Here is a 26,651-nt window from a genome sequence, read left to right as displayed (position 1 = left end):
CCATGTTTTTTCACATTTAAACATTCGTTTTCAGAAATTGTAACTATACTTGATTTAAGCAGCAGAAAAAAAAAAAAGGTGAGGGGCAGGGAGGAAGAAAAGATGTAGGAAGCTACCTAAACTCTCCTACAGTAACCCTCCACCACTACCACCCCCTTCAATAGTTTCTCCTTCAAATGTCTCCAGTCTTTCTGCTCCTAATTCTAGAGTTTTGTCTTACTCCAATGACTGGAGTACATTCTTCTCGGTAAATTAAAAAAAAAAACAACCAAAACCCAAACACACCACAACACAGTATGCACAAGAATTAAGGTATCAGAGAAAAGGATTCAATGCTGTATCACTACTTGATTGACACGGAATGGAAACATTGAACGTAAGAAGAGTTAAAAAGAAAAACTGGTGGGCTGACTCAACCCAACCATGAAACCACAAAAACAAAGTTGGGCTCTACACCTAGCACTTGCAACAACCAGGAATTTGGTTTACATTTTTGTAACAAAGCTTAATAAACATAAGTATTCTGAGACACTGGCAGAGACTGCCAAAGGATTAAGGTCTTGTATCTTGATGTGCTTACCAGACAGAACAGCAGTGAGAACTGCAATATTAAGTCATTCTGGTGAACGGACATTTAATTTATGCATCGTTACCACTCAGCTATTGGGTGATTCCCAGGGGAATGACTGGGTGCTCCGAGCAGACAGATGTACCGCAAAACTGCCATCCCAGCTGGCAGTCCCAGCAGGGACCAAGCGTGTGCAGGAATAAACTGGTGCCCAAGAATGGCAGTTAGATTTGCGTGCTGACACAGCCAACCAGCTAGCACTGCGTGCGCTTCTCAGCTCTGGTATTAGCTGTTAGATGTTTTCAGGAAAACAAAAAAATACGTTGGGAAAAAAATTATGCAAGTGCCACTTGTTTGAGTCAACTCAATCTTCTATGGTTTTATTATTTCTATCAGATAAATAAAAAAAAATCTGTTTACTAGCACAAACTAATATTCATGTGGAAAAAACACTCAATATTATCAACTAATTAACATCCCACTGTAAGTTTTCACTGTGGCAAATAAAAAACAGTAAATTAGTTTTTGTATTTACTTCATCTGTTAATGTAATTAATATATGAAAGGAATTATTTCCACTGAGAAAATGCGTATTTATGCATGAATGATCATTCTTTGGCTGCAGAAACCCCTTATTTTCCTTGCTCAAAGAGTAAGACCAACTTTAGACGATATTCTTAATGCTGTATGTGAAACAACCTTGCTTTTAAAGAAGTTCAAAATGGATTTCAGCACAATATTGAATTATTATAAATATTTATTTTAAGCAAGATAGGCTTTACAGAAGAGACTGGCTTTCTCAACTGACAAAATCCCCATACAAAACCAGCAGCATATGCTAGTTTATTCATTCTTTAAAGTATCCTACACCTCTTTACTAAAACTATATGCATCTCCTAATTATTATAATTACAATTACTTGAGTTTTCCTGACACCAGTTTTTCCTGTTTCTCTAATTTACGTTGGCAGGAATGACTGAAGATAAAGATTTCAAACTTTTGGACTTAAATGGTAACAATAAAAACCAACCCAAGTTCTTCAAACTTTCTTATACACTTACCAATGGAATTGTTGACTTTGTCCCCTTTTTTCTTCTTGTTTTTCTTGTTCTTGCCTTTTGGTTGAGGAGAATCTGCAAGTATTAGCTTATTATTTTGTTGCTGTTCACTTGGTGAAGGAGATTCACTTGTTACGGGTGCTTTCTCTTCCTTTACATGGTTCAACTGTTTTTTGTTGTTATTGTTTAATTTCTTCTCCTCTTTTTTAGGTTCTGCAAGTGTTGGGAGCTCTGTTGCTTTTGCTTTGGATTCTATTTGGTTTCTGGTTTTAGTCTGAATCTCAGCTGCTTTGGGGGATTCAACAGGCTTTTTCACTTGTTCAGCACACGGTTTGTTTATCTGCTTTAGTTTCTGTTTGCTGTTTCCTTCTTTATGTTGGTGCATAATATCAAGCAGAAAAGAGAGGGGCTCATGCTGCTTTACACTCCCCTCTTTCTGATAAAGCAGCTTTGAGTCTCTAGTGTTTACAGGATTGGATAGTTCACAGCCCGTCTCTGAAACCGGCCTCTGTTCTGTATGATTCATGTGTCTTGACAGTGAACCGGAGGAGGTTTCTATCTTTTCTGATTGCTCAAGTGTACCATTCTGAATGTCTTCGGATGCATTTGGGACAGATTCCTTCACTGCCTGGCAGTTTCGAGTAAGCAGGTCCACCTTCTGACAGTCTTTACTTGTTCGTTCTTTCTTCTTTTTCTTTACAGCCCGCAACTGCTGAAGCTCTTGAAGCCGTTGTAATTCTTGTTTCAGCCTCTCTTCTTCTTCTTCCTCTCGCCGCCTCTGTTCCTCAAGCAACTGGTGATGCTCCCTCTCCCTGGCTTCTGCTTCAAGACGAGCTTTTTCTTCAAGCTACAAAATAACAATAGTTTATTGAAAGTGACAAATATTTTGGAAATTAAGAGTTTTAGGGATTATTACTACTTTTCTCTATAAACGTTACAAATCCTAGGATTTGTAACTTATGAACATACTTAATCCAGAAGCCTGCGCAGCAAGCAAATAACAATTTACACAAAAGCTGCCCTTTAAAGTACATTTAAAGTACATTAAAATCTTTTCCATATTTCTATTTTCTATGTTTCTGTAACATATTTGACTGTTGTTAATACCAACTGTTGATATTCTCTTTGCTGCTGCTAAGCTTAACTCCATACCAAAGCTTTCTACAAACAAAAAACCTGCTGAAAACAAAACATTCCGCTTCATTCTCAACAACTGCATGTATTACCAAGGTAACTTAGGTTTGCATCATGTTGCATCGCTTACCCGTTCTCTTGCTACGGTAGCAGAGTTGCTCTGTTTCAGTGTTCATGAACATTAGGAAGAGCAATCATTAAAAACATTTTACAGCAAAACACTAAGCACGACAGAGCTACATTAAAAGTTGTCAAAAATAATAAGGAAGGTAAAGTTTTCTGTTGTTAGCCATAAGTTCGTTAATCACATGAAACAAAGACGCAAGGGATTTTTTCCAGCCATTACTGCAAATGCCTAAAACTTTGCTGTGCAGCATTGATCTTGCATCATTAGCAAAATGAAAGAAAGTTGTACACTGAGAACAATCATGTCCATTTATTTTCTTGCACATTTAGAAGTGCCTGTATAGGATTATTTTTTCACAGTTATAGAAGTCGTGCAAAAAACGATATGAGAATCTTCTACTTCTTACACTCAAACTGCATTGCAAGAGCAAAGTGAATTTTGCAAAGTGAATTTTGTTTATAAATAACTCACTAAGCCCTCAAGTTGCTGAATAATGCTACAACATGAACATAAAGAATATAACTTGTGAACATCAGGTCTTCCAAACCCATGGAAGCATTTAAAGAATGCAGAATTAGTGCTAGCAAGCAAAACCACAAACAAGTAATATTTACAGTGCGGTCACATAACATGCTCACCAGAATTCAAAAACATTCAGCAATCAATCTCATTGCAACCTTGAACTTCATACCTAAGGCTGATATTTGAGCTGCAGTGAGAAAAGCCAATATCCTGCTTTTTCAACTTAAAAAAAAGGTTTCCTCTATTAACTCAGTAGATACTGTTTTCAAAAAAATAATTTCACTGTTACACTTTAGAGTTTTTTAGAAATGTTTTTGCCAATTTCCATTTGAAAGCAACCTGTAATTTTTTCTTCCCTGCCCCCTCTTTGCAGCTTGCCACTTCACTCTGGCTTGGGATAGCCCTTTGTGCCATCATGTGGCACAGCACTTAACCTCTTTCAAACAGGACAGCAAGGTGCCCAGTGCAATTATTCTAAAAAGATGAAACCTTGACCTTTCCACTCTCATAAAAACACTGACCTTATGTTTCCTGGCTTCCTAGAGAGATACTTTATCATAACCATTATCCCAATAAAGAAACACTAGTTTTCTAACTTCCCTCACTTTCAAATGTCAATTCTACAAAACAATCAAATTCTGAATATTTCTGACACTTTGAAATAGCTGTCTTAAGTGTGGGTAATTCCAATATAAAGCTGACGTGCAACAAAAGACATGACAATGACATTGTGAGGAATCTTCCCAGTCTACTACGTAACTCCTCAGGCAGCATCAGAACAGGTAAGCTAACTGTGTACATACAAACAGGCAGTGTACCACAAACTACACAGAAAACAATTATACCATTATTATAAAGTCAGTATACAGTGGTATACTTACGGAGAGTGCACAGATTCAAAAACATAACGTCTAGGATAAACACACTTTTATATCTTACCTTTCTTTGCTTATGTCTGGCTCGCTTGGCTGCCCGAGAACTGCTTACTGGTTTGGTTTCAGAGCTGTTTATAAATTGTAGCAAGTCTTCCACCTTTCGGTGGTCAACAACACTTTCCCTTTCAGAGATCTGATCTGGTTTCTTCGGCTGTTCCTCTTTCCTTTTTGTTAGACGTAAACGAAGCTTTTCCCGCATCTCTGCATAATTTCTACTGGTTGGTGCAGCTGGAGGCTGAAGGACATGAGACAAAAATTTAGTGACTAAATGTAAATATTTCACTGACCTAATACTTTTGAGATTTTGAAGTTTTAGAGACCTTCAAATAACTTGGAAGGTCCAAACCTTAATATCAAACTCCTTATTGTTTGTGTGTGTACCTAAAGGTGTATTTAACAGGCAAACAGATATGTCAGACTTGGTGCTAGCTTGTGAACTGTATTTTCCAACTGAAAGAATGACTGATCTTGTGGAGGAATGCACAAGTGAGAAGACAAAGATGCTTTTAAAAGCAAAAAAACCATTTCCATATTCTCTTGTGATCAGTATATCACATTTGAAAATTTGAAAGGAGCAGACACTTGCTGCTGTTTCCATTTTCAATGAAGTCTGTTTCAGAGTTTGGGCTACATGGGCCTCCAGGCTGTAACTGTGAAGGCTTGATTACCTGCACTGAAGCGTGCCAGCACACCTCCAGCAGAGCCGCATCATTAACTTGTTAACACTGCTGCAAGTTGAATCCTTGCGTCAATTCTTGTTTCATATCTGTATTCCCATCCACTGCTCCTGCCTCTCAACTCCTCACTCCTCCTCCCCTCCTGCTGCCTGAACCCTCTCCCCTCCTGCACCAGATCTGGTGCCCATCTGTTTGGAGCTACACCAGTTCAACTCATTAAACCGGCAAAACAAAGCCTATTAACTTAAAAATCCTGTAGTGTTCTGCCACTTCAGCAAAATGAATAACTTACTGTACAATCAGATGACTATCAAAGACAGATCAATCATGGACATGGTGGGAACATGCAACGAGAAATGGGACCTCCTCCATGCCCCTTTCAGCCACAGGGCAGGGGCTTTTAATTCACTTCAAGCCCTAATATGAAACTGCATCTGATCAAATACATGGCCAATAAACTGAGCTTTTACTTCAAATAGGAAAAAAATGCCAGAGACTCAAATTCAGCTGGTTAACTGATTACTAAAACAGACGACAGACAGATTTACAAACGAGGCCAGCAGGAAAACGAAATTTTACGTTAAGAAAAAAATTACTGTGGCAACTTAACAGCTTTTAGCATTTCATTTGTGCAAATGAAAAGATATGACTACAAGAATTCACTAGACATGTTAGTGGTATGAAGTTAACTTAAGGATGCCTCAAACAAAGTATTAAAATAAAGAACATAAGGGAAAAGATTTTGTATAACCTGCATACTTTAGAACTTCATAATTTCTTCAAAACACCCTTTAAATACAAATACAAGTCAGTGCCTATCAAAATGCACCAGTAAATAAAATTGTTTGTAATAGTGAAAACAGGGAAAATGCAGTTTGGGTTTTCCTTTGACAAAAGTATAATTTAAACTTACACTGCCTAAGTTGTAGGTAAGAAAAGTTTCTTTTTTCTTTTTTTTTCTTTTTTATTAGATCAAGTTAAAATGAATACTTTGAGGATTGCTGTTTTTACATATGGGAGAATGGCTCATACATTGCCACGAACATTTTAAAAAATATCCTATATTAAGTATACTTTTACTCAAACTCATCACATTATTTATAATTACACTACTACAGATGAGTGCATGGATTTTTTTAAAGTTATTTAAATGGCTCAATGCCCCTGTTTGCAGTTTCAGTCAAACATGGTATCTATTATCCAAGTCAGTTGTTTCTGAAATCTTTTAGTCATTTTCATTGCTCTTGAATTGTTTTCAACTGGAAAGGTTTGTTTAAATTCTTTATTTCAAAGAGGAAAATTACTTTCTAACCATACTCCTTTTAGTACTTCTCTTGAGCGAGCTTCAATGCCACCCCCTTAGTTGCAGTCTGATACCTCACATGCAATCAACGATGAGTAAGGGACAAAAAAGCAAATAAAAAAAAAAAAACTTAAATCCAGCAACTTACTCCTCCGTGGCCGAAGAACTCACAGTAACAGCAGTCACAGTATTTTCCTTCCTTCTGATTTGTGGATGTTGAGGTACTGGAGCTATGCTCTGAACAGCTGTCTTCATCTTGGCTCTCCTCTCCATCATACTGTTGATGATCATACGTGTTACTGTTCTCACAGCGATGGCCCTCACAATCAGGATCACTATGTTAAATTAAGAAAAAGCTTATAAAAACTTTAGGTATTTGAAAAAAAAAAACCCAAAACATATATAGTTATATGTACATCTGTCAGGAACAATGACTCTCAAACTGGGATATCAGCCACCAGTGATGCATCAAATCCTAAAGCCTTCATCCAGTAGCTTTCAAATAGAGATGCTCAAAACCAAGCAGCACAATAAGATGATACATGGGAAAGTGATGAGAAACTCATTTAGTGACTCACTGAACGAGCAGCCTAGAGAATGAGTTTTGGTACTGTTCTTCCTGGCTTTAAACAGATAAAATAGTTTCAGAAGCAGTGATTTTAGCTTTTTAAAATTGAATTGTTTTGAAACTGCTGCCCATCTCATCACTTGTGGTCTGAAGAGAGCTGTGCAGTTGCAAAACACTCAACTTATTTCTAAAACCCCCTGGTTTTAGATAGATTTTTTCAAAATCTTGACTTAAATAAAAAATTCAAGGTCAGTTAAAACCAAAATGTTCCCATTACCCTGTTTGCACCTTTATTTTCAAGGGAAAATACTAGCATGTCTCTTCAATAAGCAGGTACATAGCAGTTTATTACTTCCAGAGCTCTGCATAACTATGCGCCCAACATATCTACTGTCCAGTTCTTCTAAAACTGATGTGATCTTGCTTCAAATATAAAAAGTATTTTAAAAAAATTCCACTCATCTAGCATTAGTATTTCTTTGTTCTTATATTAGAAAGGTGAAAACAGGCCATAATCTGTCTTATCTGCAAAATATATGTGAATCTTCTTCCTAACCTTATTCCCCTTAGCCGCTCCCTAAGTTTTTCAAGAATTAGTGACCAGGACAGAATGAAAAATTGAATGAAAAACTTCAGTATCCTAGTTAGGGAAAAGGCATGCAAAACTGTTGCACCTAACAGGAGATACTGCCAGTCAGTGCAAACATTCTAACTAGTCAGTTTGAGCAGCCTTGGCATCACTGTTTCCTCCCTGTTTGAGAGTTAGCATTACAGTGCCCAGCGGCACGGTGGGATAGCACGTGCTAGGGGTAACTGATACAATTCCATAGAAATCAAGGCTTCATTAGTTCTGTCACTCAAGTTGCTAGATTGAAAGACTAGAGGATAAAGAAGTTTTTCCCATTATAGCACATCACTGATTCATACAGACTGTATGAATCGTAATTGTTTCTGGGTTCTCTCCCAGTTCATTCCTTACGAACTAAAACTACTTTATCATGTTAGCACCTGGAGATCATGATAAAAGTTGGATTTCTATTGCATTAAATAGCCTATATTCAATTCTCTTCCTGCACTAGGTAAGAAAGTTTCTTTACAAAATTGCAATAATTTCTCGAGCATGAAAGAACAGTTACTTATTTTGTGGTATCATCAATAAAACGAGTTGGTAACAGAAATAAGGGCATTTTTAGAAGCAATTCAGGTATGCAGTTTTCTAACTCTGCCTAAATCTCACATCATCTTCTGAAAACTACTGCAGTAGTGTCGTGGTTTAACCTGGCAGGCAGCCAAATACCACGCAGCCGCTCACTCACTCCCCCCGCCCCCCCAGTGGGACGGGGAGAGAATCGGAAGGGTAAGAGTGAGAAAAACTCGTGGGTTGAGATAAAGACAGTTTAATAGAACAGAAAAAAAGGGAAAATAATAATGATAATGATAAAATATACAAAATGAGTGATGCACAATGCAATTGCTCACCACCCGCGCTGACCGATAACCAAGTAGCGATCGGTACTTCCTGGATCACGCCTACCCTTCATATACTGAGCATGACGTCACATGGTATGGAATACCCCATTAGCCAGCTGGGCTGGCTGTCCTGATTACGTTCCCTCCCATCTCGTGTACCTAGCTCAGTCAGTAGGCACGGGAGCTGTCCTTGGACTAGGAGGGCACTTAGCAACAACTGAAAACATCAGTGTGTTATCAACATTCTCCTCATACTAAATCCAACACACAGCACTAGGAAGAAATTTAACCCTATCTCAGCCGAAACTAGGACAAGCAGCCAGGAGACTACATTCATAGCAACCATGAGCACAGCCCTACAGGTCAGAGTACTTAGAGCAATGACTCAATTGCTTTTCTGTTATGCCTGCACTCTTCAGACATATCAAAGTGTTGGCACCATTGTCAGTCTGCCACAATACATAACACTACCAGCAGACAGCTCCTCCAAACTCCTCTCAACCTCCAAGACCTTTGAAAACCTTCAGAAATCAGAACATCCTTTCACACTTCAACCCCTGTATACATGGTGGGACTGACTAAAAAGTCTTAAGGGCAATCAGGAAAATGTGTTACTATGTCGCAGGTTTCGAGAGTACGTATGACCTTTTTATAGTTTGAGCTAAAACTGTCTACAGACTCCTTAAGTTTTCACAGCTTTTCATTCCTGCTTGCCATGTAATGCCAAAATGACAGAAAACAGATACATTATTATACAACAGGTTTGTGTGTCAGCAGCAGCAACCACTAGTGACAATGACAGAGTAAGAAAGAATACAGCTTGACTTATTTACCCCGGGCCACATTTCTAAAACTGAGCAAACATTCGTTTTTAAGCGTCTAAACTCAGTAACTAGATTCTGCAATGGAAATCATACCTGTAAAGTTTCACACCAAGTTACGTACTAAGTATCAGAACTCAGTCTCATTTGCTGAACACAGACAGCTCTTCTTTCACGCTACAACCATTGGCAAAGGAGAAAAGGTATCTGTATTTTAATTCCCTTTCTACTGTAAAAAAGGAAGACAACAACAACAACAAACTTACCTGCAGACACTTGGTGGGGCACTTACAGAGCTGTCTGTGGTTGAAGTAGGAGGTGCAACTGTAGTAGGACAAAGACCTGAATGAGGATCCACAAATCCAGGGGCTGTTGCAGCAGTTTTGGGGAAAGAAGGAGCAGCAAGGTTTGGAAGATGTGGTGTAGAGGCTGGAGACAGTGCAGCAGGAGACAGTGAAGGAAGGGATGCTAAACTGGTAGGACTATTTCGTGGTGCAACTGGTGCAGAATGTCTATGGTCCTCTTTATTAATATTGTGGAACACTTCACCTAAATTGGGGAGAAAAGAAACTACTTACAATTAAAAATAATTAATAAGTCTCCATTAACTACCCAAGCAATCATGTAAAGTGCTGGATGTTCTCAGCTTCTGTAAAAATGGGGTAGTATTTCAACACCTTTCTCTTCAGTCCCAAACTCTAACACCAAGGTCTTTTACAAAGTTCTTTAATCCAGGAGTACAGAGACTCAAGAGTAGTAAGAACAGCAATTAAAGAAAATCATCAAGATACATAGTATTACTAAAATAAATATATACAAATCTTTATGGTTAGCTAAATGTACTTGAGTCAGTTACTAAGCTGTATGTGAACTACAAATCCTTACCTATTGATGAAGGTCTCTTGGATGATACTTTGAATTGGTTGCTGCTTGACTGCACTGTAGTAGCTGTGCACGAAACAGAAGAAGTGGCAGAAGAGGTTGCCATGACAACTTTATTAGCTTCCATAAAGGCATCCTGGAAATTGTACAGACATTTCTTCTTTGCAGCATTTTTTTTCTCTTTGCTGTCAGTAACTGCTGTTGCTTCATTGCTAGATGTAGTAGGAAGTGCTTCGGGTCTTATTTCTGAGAGCGCTGGTGCTAATATATCACTCCCTTCAATTGCAACACACAAAGTAATTAAGAATCACAGAATTACAGAATTGTCTTTATGGCATTTAGAATTAAACATTCAATAATTTAGATGCAGACAAACAAGGATATATTGTTAGTGTTGGCTTGGTAGGATTAGTGAGGCGATCCGCCTCTCCCCTTCCTTCCCCCCAAATAATATAGCTGTAACAAAAAATGCTAAGAAGTCTCAGAGCAGAAGTCACAAACCTTAAAGTTACAATTTTAAGAACACTACTAAATGTGTGTTCACAAGTGGCAAACATGCTACAGATACCTTTATTCACTTATAATTTAAAGATTAAAATTGGACACCATTTTACATGCTAAGTATAGAAGCTTCAATATCCGAAGTCCAGGTTAGTCATGCAACAATTATAAGCAGGATCAACATATCCTTCTATCAATATAACATCATAAATCTTATCTTTACTTATTGGTAACTCCAGCTAACTACAGTAACACCTTTGTGATAGACCTTCCACTCAAGCTTGGAAGCCACTAACCATCTGTTGGAACAGCTACCCATAACTACATCTGTAAATGGATGAGCTATGCTAGCAGGGAATTTTTCTGGAGGTTTTTAATGCCTTTCTTTTTTAATATCACTGTAGTAGCTTGACACAAGTTAGCAGCAGATCAGTCTGAAAAAAGCCAACACACAAACCCAAGCTTCCTTCTTCATAAAAGTCAAATAAAATAAAAAACGCATTTTAATATTTGCTATGATGTGAATGGAAAGATACATATCTATATCTATATATGTTGTTATTTCTCTTCTATTCTCTTTCACTTTAACCATTAGTATTTCCAAAGGCTTCCTGGCTTAAATTAATCTTTTGCTTGATTTATGCCTCTATTGTTTTGAATGACAATGCAGTTATCTTTGTGCATTACAAGAAGAAGTAGGATGTAGTACCGTGTTACCAGCGCTCTTATGACCTTGTAGAAAAAGAACAGGCCTTTGTGGCAGGAGACCAAAAGTTATTTAAGTTTCCCCTTAATTCCCATTTCTTTGCAACCCTAAACTTCTGAAGACAAAAATAACTCTGCAATCACTGTAGGTGAAAAATAGTGTGCTATTCTTTTGGCTTTAGCATCCTCTCCCCAGTACATAAGAATTTATTTTTCAATTTTCAGCCCCACTGGAGTAGAAATGGCAGCAAATCTCTGCCAGAATCCCATCTTATAAAACCATGATGATGAAACCTACCATTCCTGGAAAAAAGTGCCACACTCCATTTCAAAACATAAGGCTTTTAACTAGTCAGTGTGAAGTAGTAACAAACCCTCACCAGGAATTGTATCAGGCAAAAATGTAGCAGGATTCCAGTTCTTGTCGTTCATCATCTCTGATCCCCAAAGACTTATAAATTTAGAGCTATTCCAATCTGGAGTGCTCCCAAAACAGCTTGGATAAATATGATCTTGGAGAGATGCATTGAATACTTGATGCTTGTTTGTATGATTCTGAACTGGAGCTGGCGGTAATGCCTACAAAATAAAGAGTATTTTCCTCATTAATATTCTGTTTGCTTACACAGTCACTCCAACAGCAATATTCAAATCATAGTGTTTCAATTGGGAAAGGCATTATAAAAAGCTTAATAAACAATATTTCCCAGAATGATAAAAAGAATGGTTTGTTAATTTTTAATGAAGATAACATATTACACAGATTGTATGTTTATGTTTATATTTTATAATCACAAACATTGCTTTTAGATTCAGCTAACTGATGAATACAAAAAAGCATTCTCCAAAAATACTTGGGTTAACATATATTGGTAGGCTCTCATTTTTTATTAAAAACAGTATTTGTATGAACGTAGAACTTGTAAGGAATTATTACCTTTCAAAGCCCAAGCTGCCAAAACCAAACATGATAATCATTACCACATAAGACAATTGTGATAAAGGGATTACAAACACGTCAGGATTGAAAATAAGCGCAGTAGAAAAAGAAATAAAACACTTATTATCTGAAAACATCATTCTAAAAGTTGATGATATTCTTCTGCTTTTTTCATCTCCAAGTATTAACAGGTTCCTCACTTAAAACTTAACAGGCAAGGAATACACCCTTTTATTCTAAGAAGCAACTGGGGAAAAAAAAGGAAACACGTATTTTCTTGTTTTACAGAGGTATGTTGTTCTGGGTTACCCCCTTTCTTCTAGCTGAAATTGTTTATTCACATACTAAAATGTAACTTTCTCCCGGAGAGCTTGTGCAATGCAAGCATTATGTTCAATTACTGTCACCTTTAAAAAAGCCAAGGGAAAGTGTTCTATTTTTGCACCAGATTTGATGCAATGAAAAGCTACACAGGAGTAGATATAGGTATTAAAAATATCAGCTGAGTCCAATGACATTTCAGACATGAAAGTCTAAACACTCACGGCTAAGCAAACTACTTATATCCCAGTCTCCTTTTTCTATACAGAAAGATTCTCACTATCTGACTAATGGTGAAGGTGGGAGAGGCTGGAACATCCTGCATAAAATAAAACTCGTATACATGGGTACAAAGAAACACTTCACAGGGCAGAACAGCCTATCCATGATGAATCAAGCCTGATCCAGCAAGGCTTATTAGTTCATTCACTACCAGTTCTGCTGAATTCAGTTGGCTCTTCAAAGGGGAAAGCTCCCTGAAGCTTCAGCTTCCACATATGTCTTTCTAGCTCCAGCATAACATAAGTACATGGAGCCCAGCTGGGTCAGGTGCTGTGCCAGAGCTAATAGATCTGGCGTGCATTATAAAGCCACTCGGTGCTAGCAGCCTGCTACTCTGCATGGGGCTTCTGGTGTAGCCTTGACAGTGCACTGCAGCTGTTCCACTACAGAAAGGTCTTCTGAAAAGAAAGACAGCAGAGATCAGGGATGAGAGCTTGAGTAGATGGATGGGAGCTTGAGTAGACTGCTATAAAGGATGTAAAAAGAGCTCCGGAAGGATGGCAGAAGGTGGGGAACAACAATTAGGGGTTTCAGAAGAATGGCAGTGGGCTGTTGAGAAGTGGCAGGCTGGCACACTACAGTTAAGGAACTGGTGCACTGCAACAAAGATAAGGGACACCGATAAGACAGGAAAAAACAAAGTGGATGTTAAGAAGGACAGTAAGAGTAAGTAATAGTCGTCTTAGTGAACTAATCTACTCTCCTTGCAACCACAGGATCATGGGACCAGATGAAAGGGAGATGACAGGAATATGTACCTAACGACAAAGGCTTTGCCCCTTTCAGCAGCACCCACAGTTCGACTGATTTAAATACTATATGAAACAACAACATATTAATAGTAATTCTTGCTTTTGACTCATACTTCTGAAAAGCAGTCACCTGGTCCCAATCCTTGTTCCACATCTCTTGTTTATTACTTACAAGTTTTGGGTCAAAAGAATTTTGCAGAACCTGCAAAAAAGCAAGTTCTCTCAAAGCACAAAACCACTTAAAAATAGACTCCTATGCCTCAATTGTCTCAAGAAAAAATTATATCACTAATATTTTGAACTAGAAACCTCAGGATATTATTGCCAAAATGGAATATTAAATTTTGACTTTCAATATATAGGAAATGAAGATTTAATTAGTCCTATCACACTGACTAAAGCCCCATTACTGTTTCCACTATTGAAGACTTATTTGACTCCACATTCTTTCTAATCACAGTAAGGAAATTACCAGTCTTCCTGAGAAAAGCTACCCTTAGCCCTGCTGTATGAACCCTCCATCGGTTCTGAATCTGCCCTATTCCCTACCCCTCACTATTCCCTCCAAAAGGACTACAATAAACAGACCACAATTTAAAGCAACTTTCATGGTTTCATTGATATTCAGTCATGCTGGTTTATACAGGTGTACAGTATTTTTCCTGGGACCAGGATGCATCCATCTCCTTTGTCAGGCTTACCTTATTGTGTGTAAAGGGAGAGGCTGTATACAAGGTGGGATGGATAAGTGGACGAGGCAGATGAGGAATTGTATGCAATGGTATATGTCCATGGATGTGGGGATAAAGGTGAAGTGCAGGATGTGCAGGTTTTTCAGGATTCATAAACTGGTGGCCAGCAGGCAAGCGTCCAGTTGCAAGTGCAGAGGCTGTTAGACCTGAGGCTTCTTGTTTGCAAACGTGACATTCACAAGCATTTGGACCTTGGTCAGCCTGTCAGGGGGGGAAAAAAAAAAAAATTCAATCTACTCAACAGACAATAAAATCAGCTATTTCCCCCATCCTTTTTTCTTAGTAATCATCAATATTATTTCATTTTGCATACATCAATTAATACTTTCAGAGCATCCACAGAATTCTTTCATCTAATACCAATGGAAAAACCTTGTAGTGAAGTAAAAGCACTAATGGAGGATCTTTATCTTGGTTAAGGAAAGAACGCCCTAAAAATTGACAGCATTTCATACTATACAAATATTTAATGTCCACTATCAGTGACAAGAAGCAAGATACTGACACAAATAATCAAGAACAGACAGGAATAAGAACCTTGACAGCATCTGATCATTACTAGGCAATTAATTACCCCACTACAAAAAAATCAAATTGGATGATTATTTTCCACAATTTTCCAAGCATATGGAAAAACAGTATGTGTAGAAAGTAGCAATAAGGGTTGATTAGCTGATAAAGTTGGAAGTAGTCCTGGGCTGCATTAGGCAAAGCACTGCCAGCATGTCCAGTGAGGTGATCTTTCCACTCTGCTCAGCACTAGTGAGACACATCTGGAATGCTGGGTCCAGTTCTAGGCTCCCCAGTAGAAGAGAGACATGGACATACTGCAGCAAGTCCAGTGAAGGACCGCAAAGATGATTTAGGCCTTGGAGCATCTGTCATACAAGGAGAGGCTGAGAGAGCTAGGACTGTTCAGCCTCAAGAGAAGACTCAGGGGGATCTTATCAGTGTGTTCCCTGAGTGGGTGGGGAAGAGGAGCGTAAAGAGGAGAGAGCCAGACTCCTCTCAGGGGCATCCCATGAAAGGACAAGAGGAAATGGGCACAGACTGAAATACAGAAATCCTACTCAAGCTTAAAGAGTTTATTTATTTGTGAGAGTGCTCGAACACTGGAACATGTTACCCATAGCAGTTCTGGAGCCTCCGTCCTTGGTGATGTTCAAGTGCTGAGCAACCTTCTCTAGATGACCCTGCTTTGAGCAGGAGGGCTGGACTAGACTGCCTGCAGATGTCCCTTCCAAACTCAACTATTCCACGATTGTGTGAAGCAGACATTTCTCATGAAACATTTCATAACTGCATCAACCATGAGAAGTCCATGCCTTATTAGAGCTTTCTACAGATCTCAAGGTATCATTAGCCTCTGTTGTCTCAAAAGCATTCAAGACTCTGGAAAAAAAGCAGCCCAGGAAAGAGCAGCTCCATTTCCTTCTCTCAGCTCAGTACTTTATCCTGCCACTGTCATCTGACATTTCACTGGAAGATAATTTTACCAGAAGCAATACCAGGAACACTTCCCAACTGCTATTTTTCCCAGCAATGTGGCAGTACACATTTTTCCAAAAAGTAACATTAGCTAACTTAGCTTTCTAGAAAAGAATTGACAGGTAGTATTCTTCAATATGCCTTCCTCTCAGAAACAAATAACTCTCCATTACCACTTAAAAGCATTATAGTCTTTGACACAAGGTATATTTTAACAACCAAAGATTTCATAAACAAAATAGTGATTGAATTAATTAGGTGTGTAGAGAGAAAAAATAACTTTCTCATAAAAAAGATTGGTATTATCAAGAAACCAGTACTAATCTACTAACAAATGAAAATGGAAGAAATATGTCAAACAGTGTGGTGAGATTCAAAATCCAATTCTAACCAACCTTTGGGTACTGAGCATGAAAAGGAATCCACAGAAGAATAAAGACATCGAGTAAACGAGCAACCCCAACAGATGATGCCAAAAAATTTCAAATGCACATGACATGTACCAGTGAAATCAATCAGTTGAATGCAGCTCTACAAGGTAGATACCAGCTCTGATCAGAAAATCAGGCTAAAAAAAGAAGTCATTAAGAGTTCCTCAGAATAATTCTGAGAAAATTCTTTTTCCTCAACAAAAACAAAAAGAGAAAGGTCAAAGCCACCTTTTTATCCTGCATTTTAGTTTGCTTCCCTAAGGCAAATAGACTTATTTGATTTCCACAACAAATGCTGAATCTGTTCACCAGTTTCAAGCTAGTTTGACAGAGGTCTCAGCCCATATAAGTATTATGCCATTGGTCAGCCATACACAGAAAAAAAATCTCAACATACTTGCTGAAAGAAAAGTAGCTTAATACTCTTAACACATGAAAAAATACTTCCAGTGGAACGAAGACCTTACAAACATCCTAATCCCAGGGGAACATCTAACGGGAGTTCCCACCTGACTGTCATCTAAGCTCTCAAAGGTGCCCCCTCTGATGTGGATTCTTTTGTACAATAAGCAATAAAAGTGACTGGTACCTTCTCTCTCAAAGCAGCGAGCGTGGGTGGTAGCTGCAGGGTAACTCAGATTAAAAGCCACAAAAAAGCCACACGCAAAAGACAAGTCCATTGGATGCTTTGCTTTGGTGCTCAGCCAAACACCACTACCTGCTGAGCAGATACTCTAGGCTTTGTTCTCTGAGTGGTTTGGTGACCTTACAATAAAGAGCTTAATAATCTTAAACTATTAAAAAAAAAAAAAAATCATCAAGTACCCCAAGACCCATGCCATAAGTCATCCAATGGATTTAACTACACAGGGTTTCAACAGGGAAAGTTAGTCCTCAGATGTAATATTAAGAAGTGCCTGTTAACTAAGTACTTGCATCATTTCCCCCTCCTCCCCTGAATTAATTTCAAATAACTTAACATTAACATTTAACAGAGACCAAGCTCAAACTTCCAAGCAGAAACACTTCTTAGTTTCTGTTTCTCATTCGTACAGGCAGGAATAAACTTTTTTCCCCTTTTACTAAAGCCACCTTCAATATAACTAACATATTTCAGGCTTTGACTACAGGAAGATATTAGCCACGACAATATACAATCAGCTGAAAAATATTTTAGGTAACATACCTACTTACTGATAACCTAATACATTAAAAGTTAAATATTTAATTGAAGATGTAAGTGTCTTGTCATTCAAGCAGCCACATTTCAAAAGTTAATTTACTAAAAGGGTTTCTTTTAGATTACTATACCTGCTGACTGGGGTAAGAAGGGGGTGGACTATCCATTTTTGCTTCATCTTTCCTTAATGCCCTTTTTCCAAGAGACATTTCCTCCTTTTGAGTCCCTGGTGGTTCACCACTGCTCTCCCCATCCGCTTCTTCATCATCTGCTTCTGAGGAACTGCTGCTAGTACTGCTCACCTGAGGAGACTGGACAACATTAACTCATTAGCATAGGGGTGAAGGACAGGCCTTTCTCCAGTGACCACATCCAACTGCCAGAAAAAGATATGACACTGTAAATGCTGTACCTCGTCTTTCAATGCCATATTTTCACCTCCGCCATTTAGCTCACTGTGAATTCCATTCATGTTGGCTACCACCTCTGCATCGTCATAATTATTCAGTGGGTAGATATCAGCAAATTTTGCTGATAACGGTGCAACATCTTCATCATCACTACCACTGAGGGGAAAAGAGGCTTAGATAAATCACAGTGCTCGGTAACCTCAGTTATTGTGAAAGCAGGTAGAACACCAAAATGAAATAAAATGGAGGGCATCACTTGTATAAATGTTCCAGTTAGGAGCCAAAGGATTGTCTTCCAAGTTGTTTAACTGAACCTATTTTTTCAAGCAAGTAAAATCAAGCAACTTGCTGTATAATCCTACTGAATATAGTAGTTGCGTGCCTGAACGACAGACTGGATCGAAAATAAGATTCTCTGCTATTTCTGTGCAAAATATTTTTCCACCACTGTTTTCTGACCAAGAATCTATCAAATTAATAATGACAGGATATGGATGACCTTTAATTTGATGAAAAAAGCCTTGATTGCCAATGATTTCCTTCACGGAAAGTGTGAAGTGGAAAAAAGTAAAATTCAGGTTTTTCCATACATTAAATATCAAACCAGTAATAGTAAGTAGGGAGCACTGAACACATCACAGTAACTCAAATTTCTCAGTAGCAATTAGTTCCTAGACAACCCCAGATCTACGTGCTTTTCAGAATCTGCTCTGAAATACTTAATGGAAATTTTTTCCATACAGACAGCTAGTAAAAGAACATGAATGTTTAATTACCCGCTCCAGGGAAGTGTTGCAAAGATTGGTTAGTTCATGTTTCTACAGCAATCCAGAATGCTTAAAAGAGCTCTTAAACCATGCACTTTATCTTTTTGCATTCCATGAGATACTGCGCCAAAATTTAATTACATGATGGCACCATTAGGCATATTTCAAATGTGCAATGAGGAAATAAAACACAGCAGATATTATGAGACATAAAATGGCCCTTCCCCAAGGAGCAGTGGTATTTCCCTAAAAATAGGCTTCTTACAGTAAATAATACCTGGATTCAACTGAACTAGCTTCTGCAGAGACAAATTGAACAATTCTGGATATTTCAGCACTAAAACTAATGAGAGTTTACAGAAATTGTAAACCACACATTTAAGAATATGCAGCTAAACATACTGCTACATAATCTGTTTTCAAGCACTCCCCAAATGGGTTCAGAAACTGAAGTGCTGTTACGGAAGATTAAACCATTGATGGTAGCAGACGCAAAGGTAAACGTTTAAGGGAATTGAACTTAGTGAAGGGATGGATATTCATCAGAAACATCCCACACATCTGCACTATCCTCGTTCATCACACCATATTAACACAGAATGCTAATGCCAATTCCCTTGACTGTACTGACAACAGCTATTTCATTAGTGTTCCCACCAGTACTGAAGTTGGGGTTTTTTTTCCAATATTCTTTTAGAATCTCACATGACAGAGGAGACTGCTGGTTAGCTGTAGCCAAACCATGTACAGAAGCCAGCCTACCAAGCAGTTTTAACCTTTCAGAATTATGGAAAAGGCACAAGCCTACCATTAGACTAATGCCTCAAATCTGATGGTCTTTGTGATCTGAATAAAGGACAGAGGGTGGAAGATACTTCTGATAGGGACAATAATTTTTGATGCAAGACTCAAGTTAACACAACTTCAACAATCCTAAAAGCCTCCTAATATAGGCTTTTTTCGAACTAAACTGATTCATGTGAAATGACCATCCCTCAAAGAAAAGATCACCAGTTCCCTTGCTCAGCCTAAGAAAATGTGACATTTTAAAATGACGCTCTAAAGTAGATCAGTATCTGATGTCCTTGTAATTTCAAAGCAGAAAGTACATACTACACACATTTCTAGCAATACTGTTAAATCAACGTCTTCAGAAATTTTTAAGAACTTTACAGGATTTTTTTTTTAATTTATGTTTGCACAACGTATAGCACTGGAGTTGTGGTCTGCTGAATACAATACCATTATTAAATAATTTTCTGAGGCAAAACTAGCATTACATAATGATAGTCAGCCAATGCAACTTGCCTGCTTAAGTTCAATTCACTACAAAATTTTAAAACAGAAAAAAGAACTTACAAAGTTGGTGCAGAACCATTATCTGCGAGGATCAGTCTGGGGTGTTGCTGAATTGTAATAGGCGAGCTGGAACCTGATCCTGAACTTGCTGAAGACATACTGGGTGGGCGGATCTCAGATAGATAATCCGGAGCCGAATCAATTTGTAGTGGTAACTGGTTAATGTGAATATCATCCGTTATAGGAGAATCCATGATGCCACACGTTAAAATGTGTGAAAGGCTGCAGTCATCACAAGTACATCTGTTCAAGAATTAAAATTACAGATTTTTATGACCTTGTTTAAGTAGCATTCATTTAAAGTAACCACACTCTTTGTTCCAATAATGTATTTCCTTTTTCCTCGAACAAGAAATTAACGATTTATTATGATTTCATATTAAAAACATCAGCTCACCTTCTTCTATAATTACAGTTGGGACAGTCAGGCATGCTCAAACGTGATGACAGCATGTGTCTCATTGTGTCTGTGAAGTTGTTCTCCCCAGCTAGTGCTTTCTTGTTATTAAGCTGAAGTAAATTATAAAGGCAGTGTTTTAGTAGGGCAAGTCTTTCCATTAACAATTCAATCGCACATCATGATTAACAAATTACATAATCAAAAAGGGTTCTTCGGGCAAAATATTTTAAAAGCAGAATAATTCAGAATAATTTCATGAAGGTGGTGTTTTGATCATGAGTAAAAAAAGGAAGAAGTTCAAAGTTACAAACAACAAACATTTGGCACTGAAACTCTTCAAAGAAAGTATGTTTCTACTATGAAATAGTGAAGTGGCCAAGTCCATCTCTTCGACTCATTTGTATGTGCATCTTGCATGGTATTTCTGCTGATGCACTCTGAACTTGAGCAGTTCTTGTCTTGTTTCATGGTATGCACAAAAGGACACTGCTGACAAATGGAGAGAGAATGCAAACTCACCCTTAGCTTGCAAAAAAGAATTAGGACTAATTCTGTAGCCACAATGGGATAGATTCAAGGAATGAAGTAGCAGCCCAAAACAGGACTTGACCGCATTAGTGAAAAAATACAATCCAAATAACCTCCACTTGGCAGAGGCCTAAATCTGAAAGCACCTAATTTCATTAGATACCTACAAACCTTAGGTTAAACAAGGATGTGCTAAGCTTCCATTTCTATAGATGCCCAGACCTTATCCTTACCTAAGCAGCCATGGGCTTACAGCTCATTTAAGCCCAATTAGGATCAAGGAAAAAGAGGATTCTTCCTCAAGTCCTCCGAGGAGCCCTGTATACCAGATGTTCTAAAGTCATGGTTAACACAGGCTTATGCTCCTTATAGGAAAAAGTACTTACTGATGACTGCTTTGAGACATTGCCAATTTAAGCTTAAGTTTAAGTTTATTAAAATGTACTGTCATACTCTCTCTGGCTCATGACTAACATTTCTTTCTGCACAGTGGTACAGGAACGGAGAGGTTCCTCATCCAATCTTGACTCTAGCCAAGTCACACTGCACTCTTATGGAAAGCATAACACATACTTGAACACTTTGAGACTACAGAAGAGAGTTTTGTGTCTTAAACAGCAGACAGTTTTATAATAAGGTAGGAACTTCTACTGGCCCCTCTCTGGCTACAGCTTAAAAAAGGCAGATCTGCTCAGCCTCTTCCCCACAAAACAGATGTAGAAGCCATCTCCAGAGTCGAAACAGATGCAACCATCTGCCCTGCTACCATGGTTGACCCTCCCCAGCTCTGCACACACAAGGGAATTTGTTAAACTCTTGAACACAATATTCCCTATCATGTACATTAAGGCAGCTCCATGCTCAATGTATTGGCTGTTTTGGATCCCATTCTAAGGCATCAAAAATTCCCCTTTTGTTGTATAAAGAATTTTAACAACTGGTATTCAGTTTTAAGACTACAGTACTTATGTTTTCACCTTGTAGTAACTGAGATTACATACTATTACACACTCTTCTTGGATCTTGCTTTTTTGTATTTTAGCTGATCAAATTTCATGCCTGGCATAGTTGCAGAATTAGATCATATAGAACTAGTACAATATACTACACTCATATGTTTGCATCTTACAAATATACATGAAGCATTAGTATAACTTAGCATGGTATAAAAAAAAATCCTACCTGCTCTTCAATAAAACGCCTCTGTTTAAAAAATTCCCAGTCTTCCTTTAGCATGCGTTGTTTTGTTTTCATTGCCATCTAAAACAGAATTTAAGGAGAACTCATTGATTCAATCACAGAAATGCTACGCTGTGGTCAATTGGTCTATCAGTTTCATTAAACCTAGCTTGTCTATACTATTTTGAAAGTACTTACATATTTAGTCAATATGAAGTGTATTTTATTTGCTAATCATTTGGTAAGTCACTTAAACATAAGATTTTATATTCATTTACACTATTTTTCAGTCCGACTTTTGCACTGTTATTCCTTATGTTAATATTTCTTTTCATTAAATATTTTCATAGCATTTTCAACAAAATGTGATTGGCATTAAATCCTCAACATCTCAGATCCACTAAAACCCATTAAAATCTAGAGATACAGGACTTTCAGCAAGGCCTCAACACAGGCTCAAGTGCAAACTCTGATGTACCTACCACATGTGGAACTAACCACCGCATCAAAAAGTCAAAAACCTAGAAGAGTAAACAAAATTAAGTAGTGACCTAGACTAATGCTATTTACCACTTTTATTCCTCAATGTATTTCATGCCGATGATTTATCTAAGGCTGGAAAAATGTTTTATAATTACTCATCCCTGAATCACACCACCATAAATGCACATAGAGCCCATAACTTTTTATACACAAATGATATTTTTCTGATTTAGTAAATAAATTCACTCTGACAGAACACAAAAGCTTCCATGAACTTTAACACAGCAAAATGCAAGAACAAAGCTTCTCCTGTTGTACCTCACAACACTTTAAGAGCACTAGTTCATCAGTGAGGAAAAACAACTATCTAGGTGTCGTGGTCTAACCTGGCAGGCAGCTAAACACCCACCACACAGCCGTTCGCTCACTCGCCCTCAGTGGGATGGGGGAGAGAATCAGAGGAAAAAAAAGGTAAAACTCGTGGGTTGAGAAAAAAACAATTTAATAGGACAGAAAAGGAAGGGAAAATAATAATAATAATAATGATAAAAGAATATGCAAAACAAGTGATGCACAATGCAATTGCTCACCACCCGCTGACCGATGCCCAGCCGGTTCCCGAGCAGCGGCTGCGCCCCCCCCAACCAACTTTTTTTGTTCAGCATGACATCATATGGTATGGAACATCCCTTTCGTCAGTTTGGGTCAGCTGTCCTGGCTGTGTCCCCTCCCAGCTTCTTGTGCACCTCCAGCCTCCTTGCTGGCAGGGCAGTATGACAAGCTGAAAAGTCCTTGACTTAGTGTAAGCACTGCTCAGCAACAACTAAAACATCAGTGTGTTATCAACATTATTCACATCCTAAATCCAAAACACAGCACTATACCAGCTACTAGGAAGAAAATTAACTCTATCCCAGCTGAAACCAGAACACTACGTTATCTTTTACAGTTCTTCTTTTCATTTACCCGATTAATAAAAAAAAAAAATCTACCACCTTATAGAATATAACAAATTGCTTCATAGAGATATGTGAGTGAGCTGAAGTCCAGTAGGTTATACCACTAGCAATCTTTTCTTTTTTTTTCTTCAAAAGCGTGCCTCCAGAAATTCATACTTGGTCAAAAGTTCAAAGTCTTACTATTAACCTAAGTGTATTATTGCTATTATCATTATTTAACTTGGGAAAATGAAATTCTAAGCTGGGGATTTGAAACAGTATTAAGTGGTAAAGTTTTGCCTAATGAATTTCTGAAACAATCAGCAGCATGTAATTCTAATTACTACTGTGGATTTTGATTTCCCCTGCTTCAGTGAAGTTATATTAACACCAAAATATGAATTTATCATGTGCACGTGTGTTTTTTAAAAAAATAGCATGTATGAAATATTCTTGAACCATTGGTACAATTTCTTAGACACACTAAAAGGTACTGCAGAGTCTGTGGCTAAAACCATCCGAGATTTCATCCTGGCTGTACTCTCAGCTTCTGAGCACCCTTGAGCTATATTTAAACACAGCAATACTCACTGGTTTAGGTGCCCTGCCACCTAGCTGAATCCTCACCATCAAAGACAGGCACCTACATTCACTATACATTATAAGAGAAGACTTTAATGCTGAAGAATTAGGTTTAAAACAGCCAGTACATTAACTGGGAGCTGCCTACTCAACTCTGCCAAGAAACTGTCAAAGAAAACAGCATGGTTTAAGCCTTGGTATTCTTAAGTATTAATGGGAACAGGGTCTGAAGCCAAAGTTTTCCTACTTCCAACTTCGCAGCCTTTCCAACACCCCATACCTGCAAGTATCTTAAGTTATTAATTCCATAAATAATAAGAAATCACTTCTCTCCCCTCTTTCTTTTCGCCAATGAATATTTATTTCAGCAGAGCAAAGTAGCTGCAATACAAACCACACGATTCATGCCCAAGAATTGTGCTAGGGAGTGGGAGATAAATTCAAATGCCATCAGACGGAAAAATTTACACTTCAATCTTGCACATCTGCAATGAATATGCTACCACTGCTGCCCAATGGAGAAGTCCACTACCACCCTCTTCCTTCCTCCCTGTTTATTTGAGGCTAAAAAGTATTTGAGATCCATCAGATAAGACATGCTAAAGTGAGACTGGTAGGTGAACAAGTATTTTCCATTCTGAAATAGATTTAATCATGGAACAAAATCAGCAGTGTGGTCAGAACTGACACATACCACGAGATCACCTGTGAGAACTCTGATGTTCATACATACATCAAGGATGCTTGTTGCTTCCAAATTTTAAACTCTGTATCAAATTCTGCCTGTGAATCTAATCTATTTTCCTAACCTGTTTCACTAGAAGTAATAAAAATAATTCCTCTTATCACAAACTCTCAGCACCCAAAAATAGTGAGTGTTTCAATTATTTATACAGGTGCCATAAAGACAAAAAACAATTATGCCTGTACAATGCTATTTTTTCTATTAAGTTGACCAGGACTGTAAAAAAAAAAAAATAATCACACACAAATATGGAGAGACAAGTAAGAAGCTCTCCCAAGGCTCTTGTGCAGCTGGGCAAAGGCATTCCTCTATTCCTTTCTTCTGTGGGAGCCAGCAGTAAAAAAAAGGAAACACTTTCACACAAAGTATATATGACTATCTAGCCATTACTTACGGGAATGATCCAGATATATTTAGGACCTCCTGAACTAAATGTAGTCTAAATTTGGTAAGAAAAACAGGATCTGGAGGTACAGGCTGCATACATTTAAATTCTCCTGTATTCCAGATACCCTAAACATCTTCCTCAGATTTTAACAGGTGATGAATACAAGTGCTGATATGAACAAATTTTATTTGTTTATTTTCTTTTATTCTAAATTTTATTACAGCGTACACACATGGTATAGCAGTGTATTAAGTTACATGTCTGTGCATGACACAGCTGTCTTACACAGTCTTTGAAAAAAAAAGTAGTATTTGTATTGCTTGCAAAAGCTATTCACTTTTTTTCCCCAAGAAAAAGTAACATAACATACCATAGTGGAGGGTCCGTTAATCATCTCTGCTGACGCCCTGTCTACAGTTTTGGGTATAGTTCCACATACCCATTTTTTTGGGTATAGTTTCACACTAGATAAATGAGGACCATTCTTAAGCTTTCCTCTGTGGTGGTCTGCATGTTCTAACCTTTGATACACTAGCAATAAAAACTCACAATTTTGTTAAGCCAAGAGGCAGCAAATAATGAACATGTATTCACTGTTAAGATCCAGTTTCCATAGTAGCCAGGTTTTCTGATTTCTACCTTGTTGACAAAAATATCACTGCAAATTCAGGTAAGATGGTCATACTGAATGATGTATTTTTGATCAAGAAAGTATAACCACAGGTTATCACCAACACGGGCTTTAAGGCGTGATTGTGAAAATGTTTTTTCTATGTATAAATACCAATATAAATATCAGTATCCCCTTTAAAATTTGATGGTTTAAGTTTTAGAATTGTTTCCCCTACACACCCCCCTTGCAGGTTTTTTTGGTCATTAGGAAATAAGAAGTCATTATATTAAGTTTCCCCAAATGGGAGAAGGGTTTCTGTTTGTGTCAGGATACAGGCTTCACTGAGCAGATAAAAAAATGCTGTAAGACAGTACTTGTGGCAGTTGCATGGTCACTTGATACAGAGAAATACAGAAAAATCAGTTAAGAGTTGATTTTTAAGTGGTGCAGATCAACCAGTCAGAAGCCTGATATGAATGTGACTCTACAGAAATGTCATCTTTTGGAAAAATAAGGGAATGATGAGAAGTGAACTGGGCTCCCTTTCTTACTGGAGAGGCAATATCAGATAGCCACGACACCCTGACACCATGACTTCTAGTAGCACAAAATGTGAGATGATGAAATTTTACTGAGCTGCCATCAAACATTTAGGTGCACAAAAGCAGCCAGACCAAGAGAAAACATCATAACTAATAGCTCACAGATGCAGACCCCAAATATAGAACAATGTCTAAAAATAAAATTATTTATGTCCTGTCTCCGTCTTGAAGGTACTGGGATTAATGGTAAAAGTTCACTTAAATCTTCATCACAGGGAACAGCTTCTGAAGGACTTTTAC

The 26,651-nt window shown here is 37.9% G+C and overlaps 1 protein-coding gene across 3 annotated transcripts in view; it reads right to left on the bottom strand.

Annotated features, from left to right (window-relative positions):
• FAM193A (family with sequence similarity 193 member A) overlaps positions 1-26,651 on the bottom strand; it is an 81,938-nt gene that overhangs the window by 5,068 nt on the left and 50,219 nt on the right. For 2 of the 3 annotated variants that reach the window (XM_075148594.1, XM_075148592.1), the window contains 12 exons: positions 22,064-22,141; positions 20,351-20,463; positions 19,954-20,196; positions 17,830-17,983; positions 17,549-17,728; positions 14,268-14,519; positions 11,652-11,850; positions 10,069-10,341; positions 9,450-9,732; positions 6,473-6,659; positions 4,349-4,579; positions 1,630-2,473 (listed from right to left, as the gene is read on the bottom strand). In XM_075148594.1, coding sequence (XP_075004695.1) covers positions 1,630-2,473; positions 4,349-4,579; positions 6,473-6,659; positions 9,450-9,732; positions 10,069-10,341; positions 11,652-11,850; positions 14,268-14,519; positions 17,549-17,728; positions 17,830-17,983; positions 19,954-20,196; positions 20,351-20,463; positions 22,064-22,141 — 3,037 coding nt within the window. The remainder of the gene's footprint in view (positions 1-1,629; positions 2,474-4,348; positions 4,580-6,472; positions 6,660-9,449; positions 9,733-10,068; positions 10,342-11,651; positions 11,851-14,267; positions 14,520-17,548; positions 17,729-17,829; positions 17,984-19,953; positions 20,197-20,350; positions 20,464-22,063; positions 22,142-26,651) is intronic. The other variant, XM_075148593.1, reaches the window with a different exon arrangement.

Source organism: Calonectris borealis, chromosome 4, assembly GCF_964195595.1.
Source record: "Calonectris borealis chromosome 4, bCalBor7.hap1.2, whole genome shotgun sequence".
NCBI classification, from domain to species: Eukaryota; Metazoa; Chordata; class Aves; order Procellariiformes; family Procellariidae; genus Calonectris; species Calonectris borealis.
This window is presented reverse-complemented; position numbering and strand designations above follow the sequence as displayed.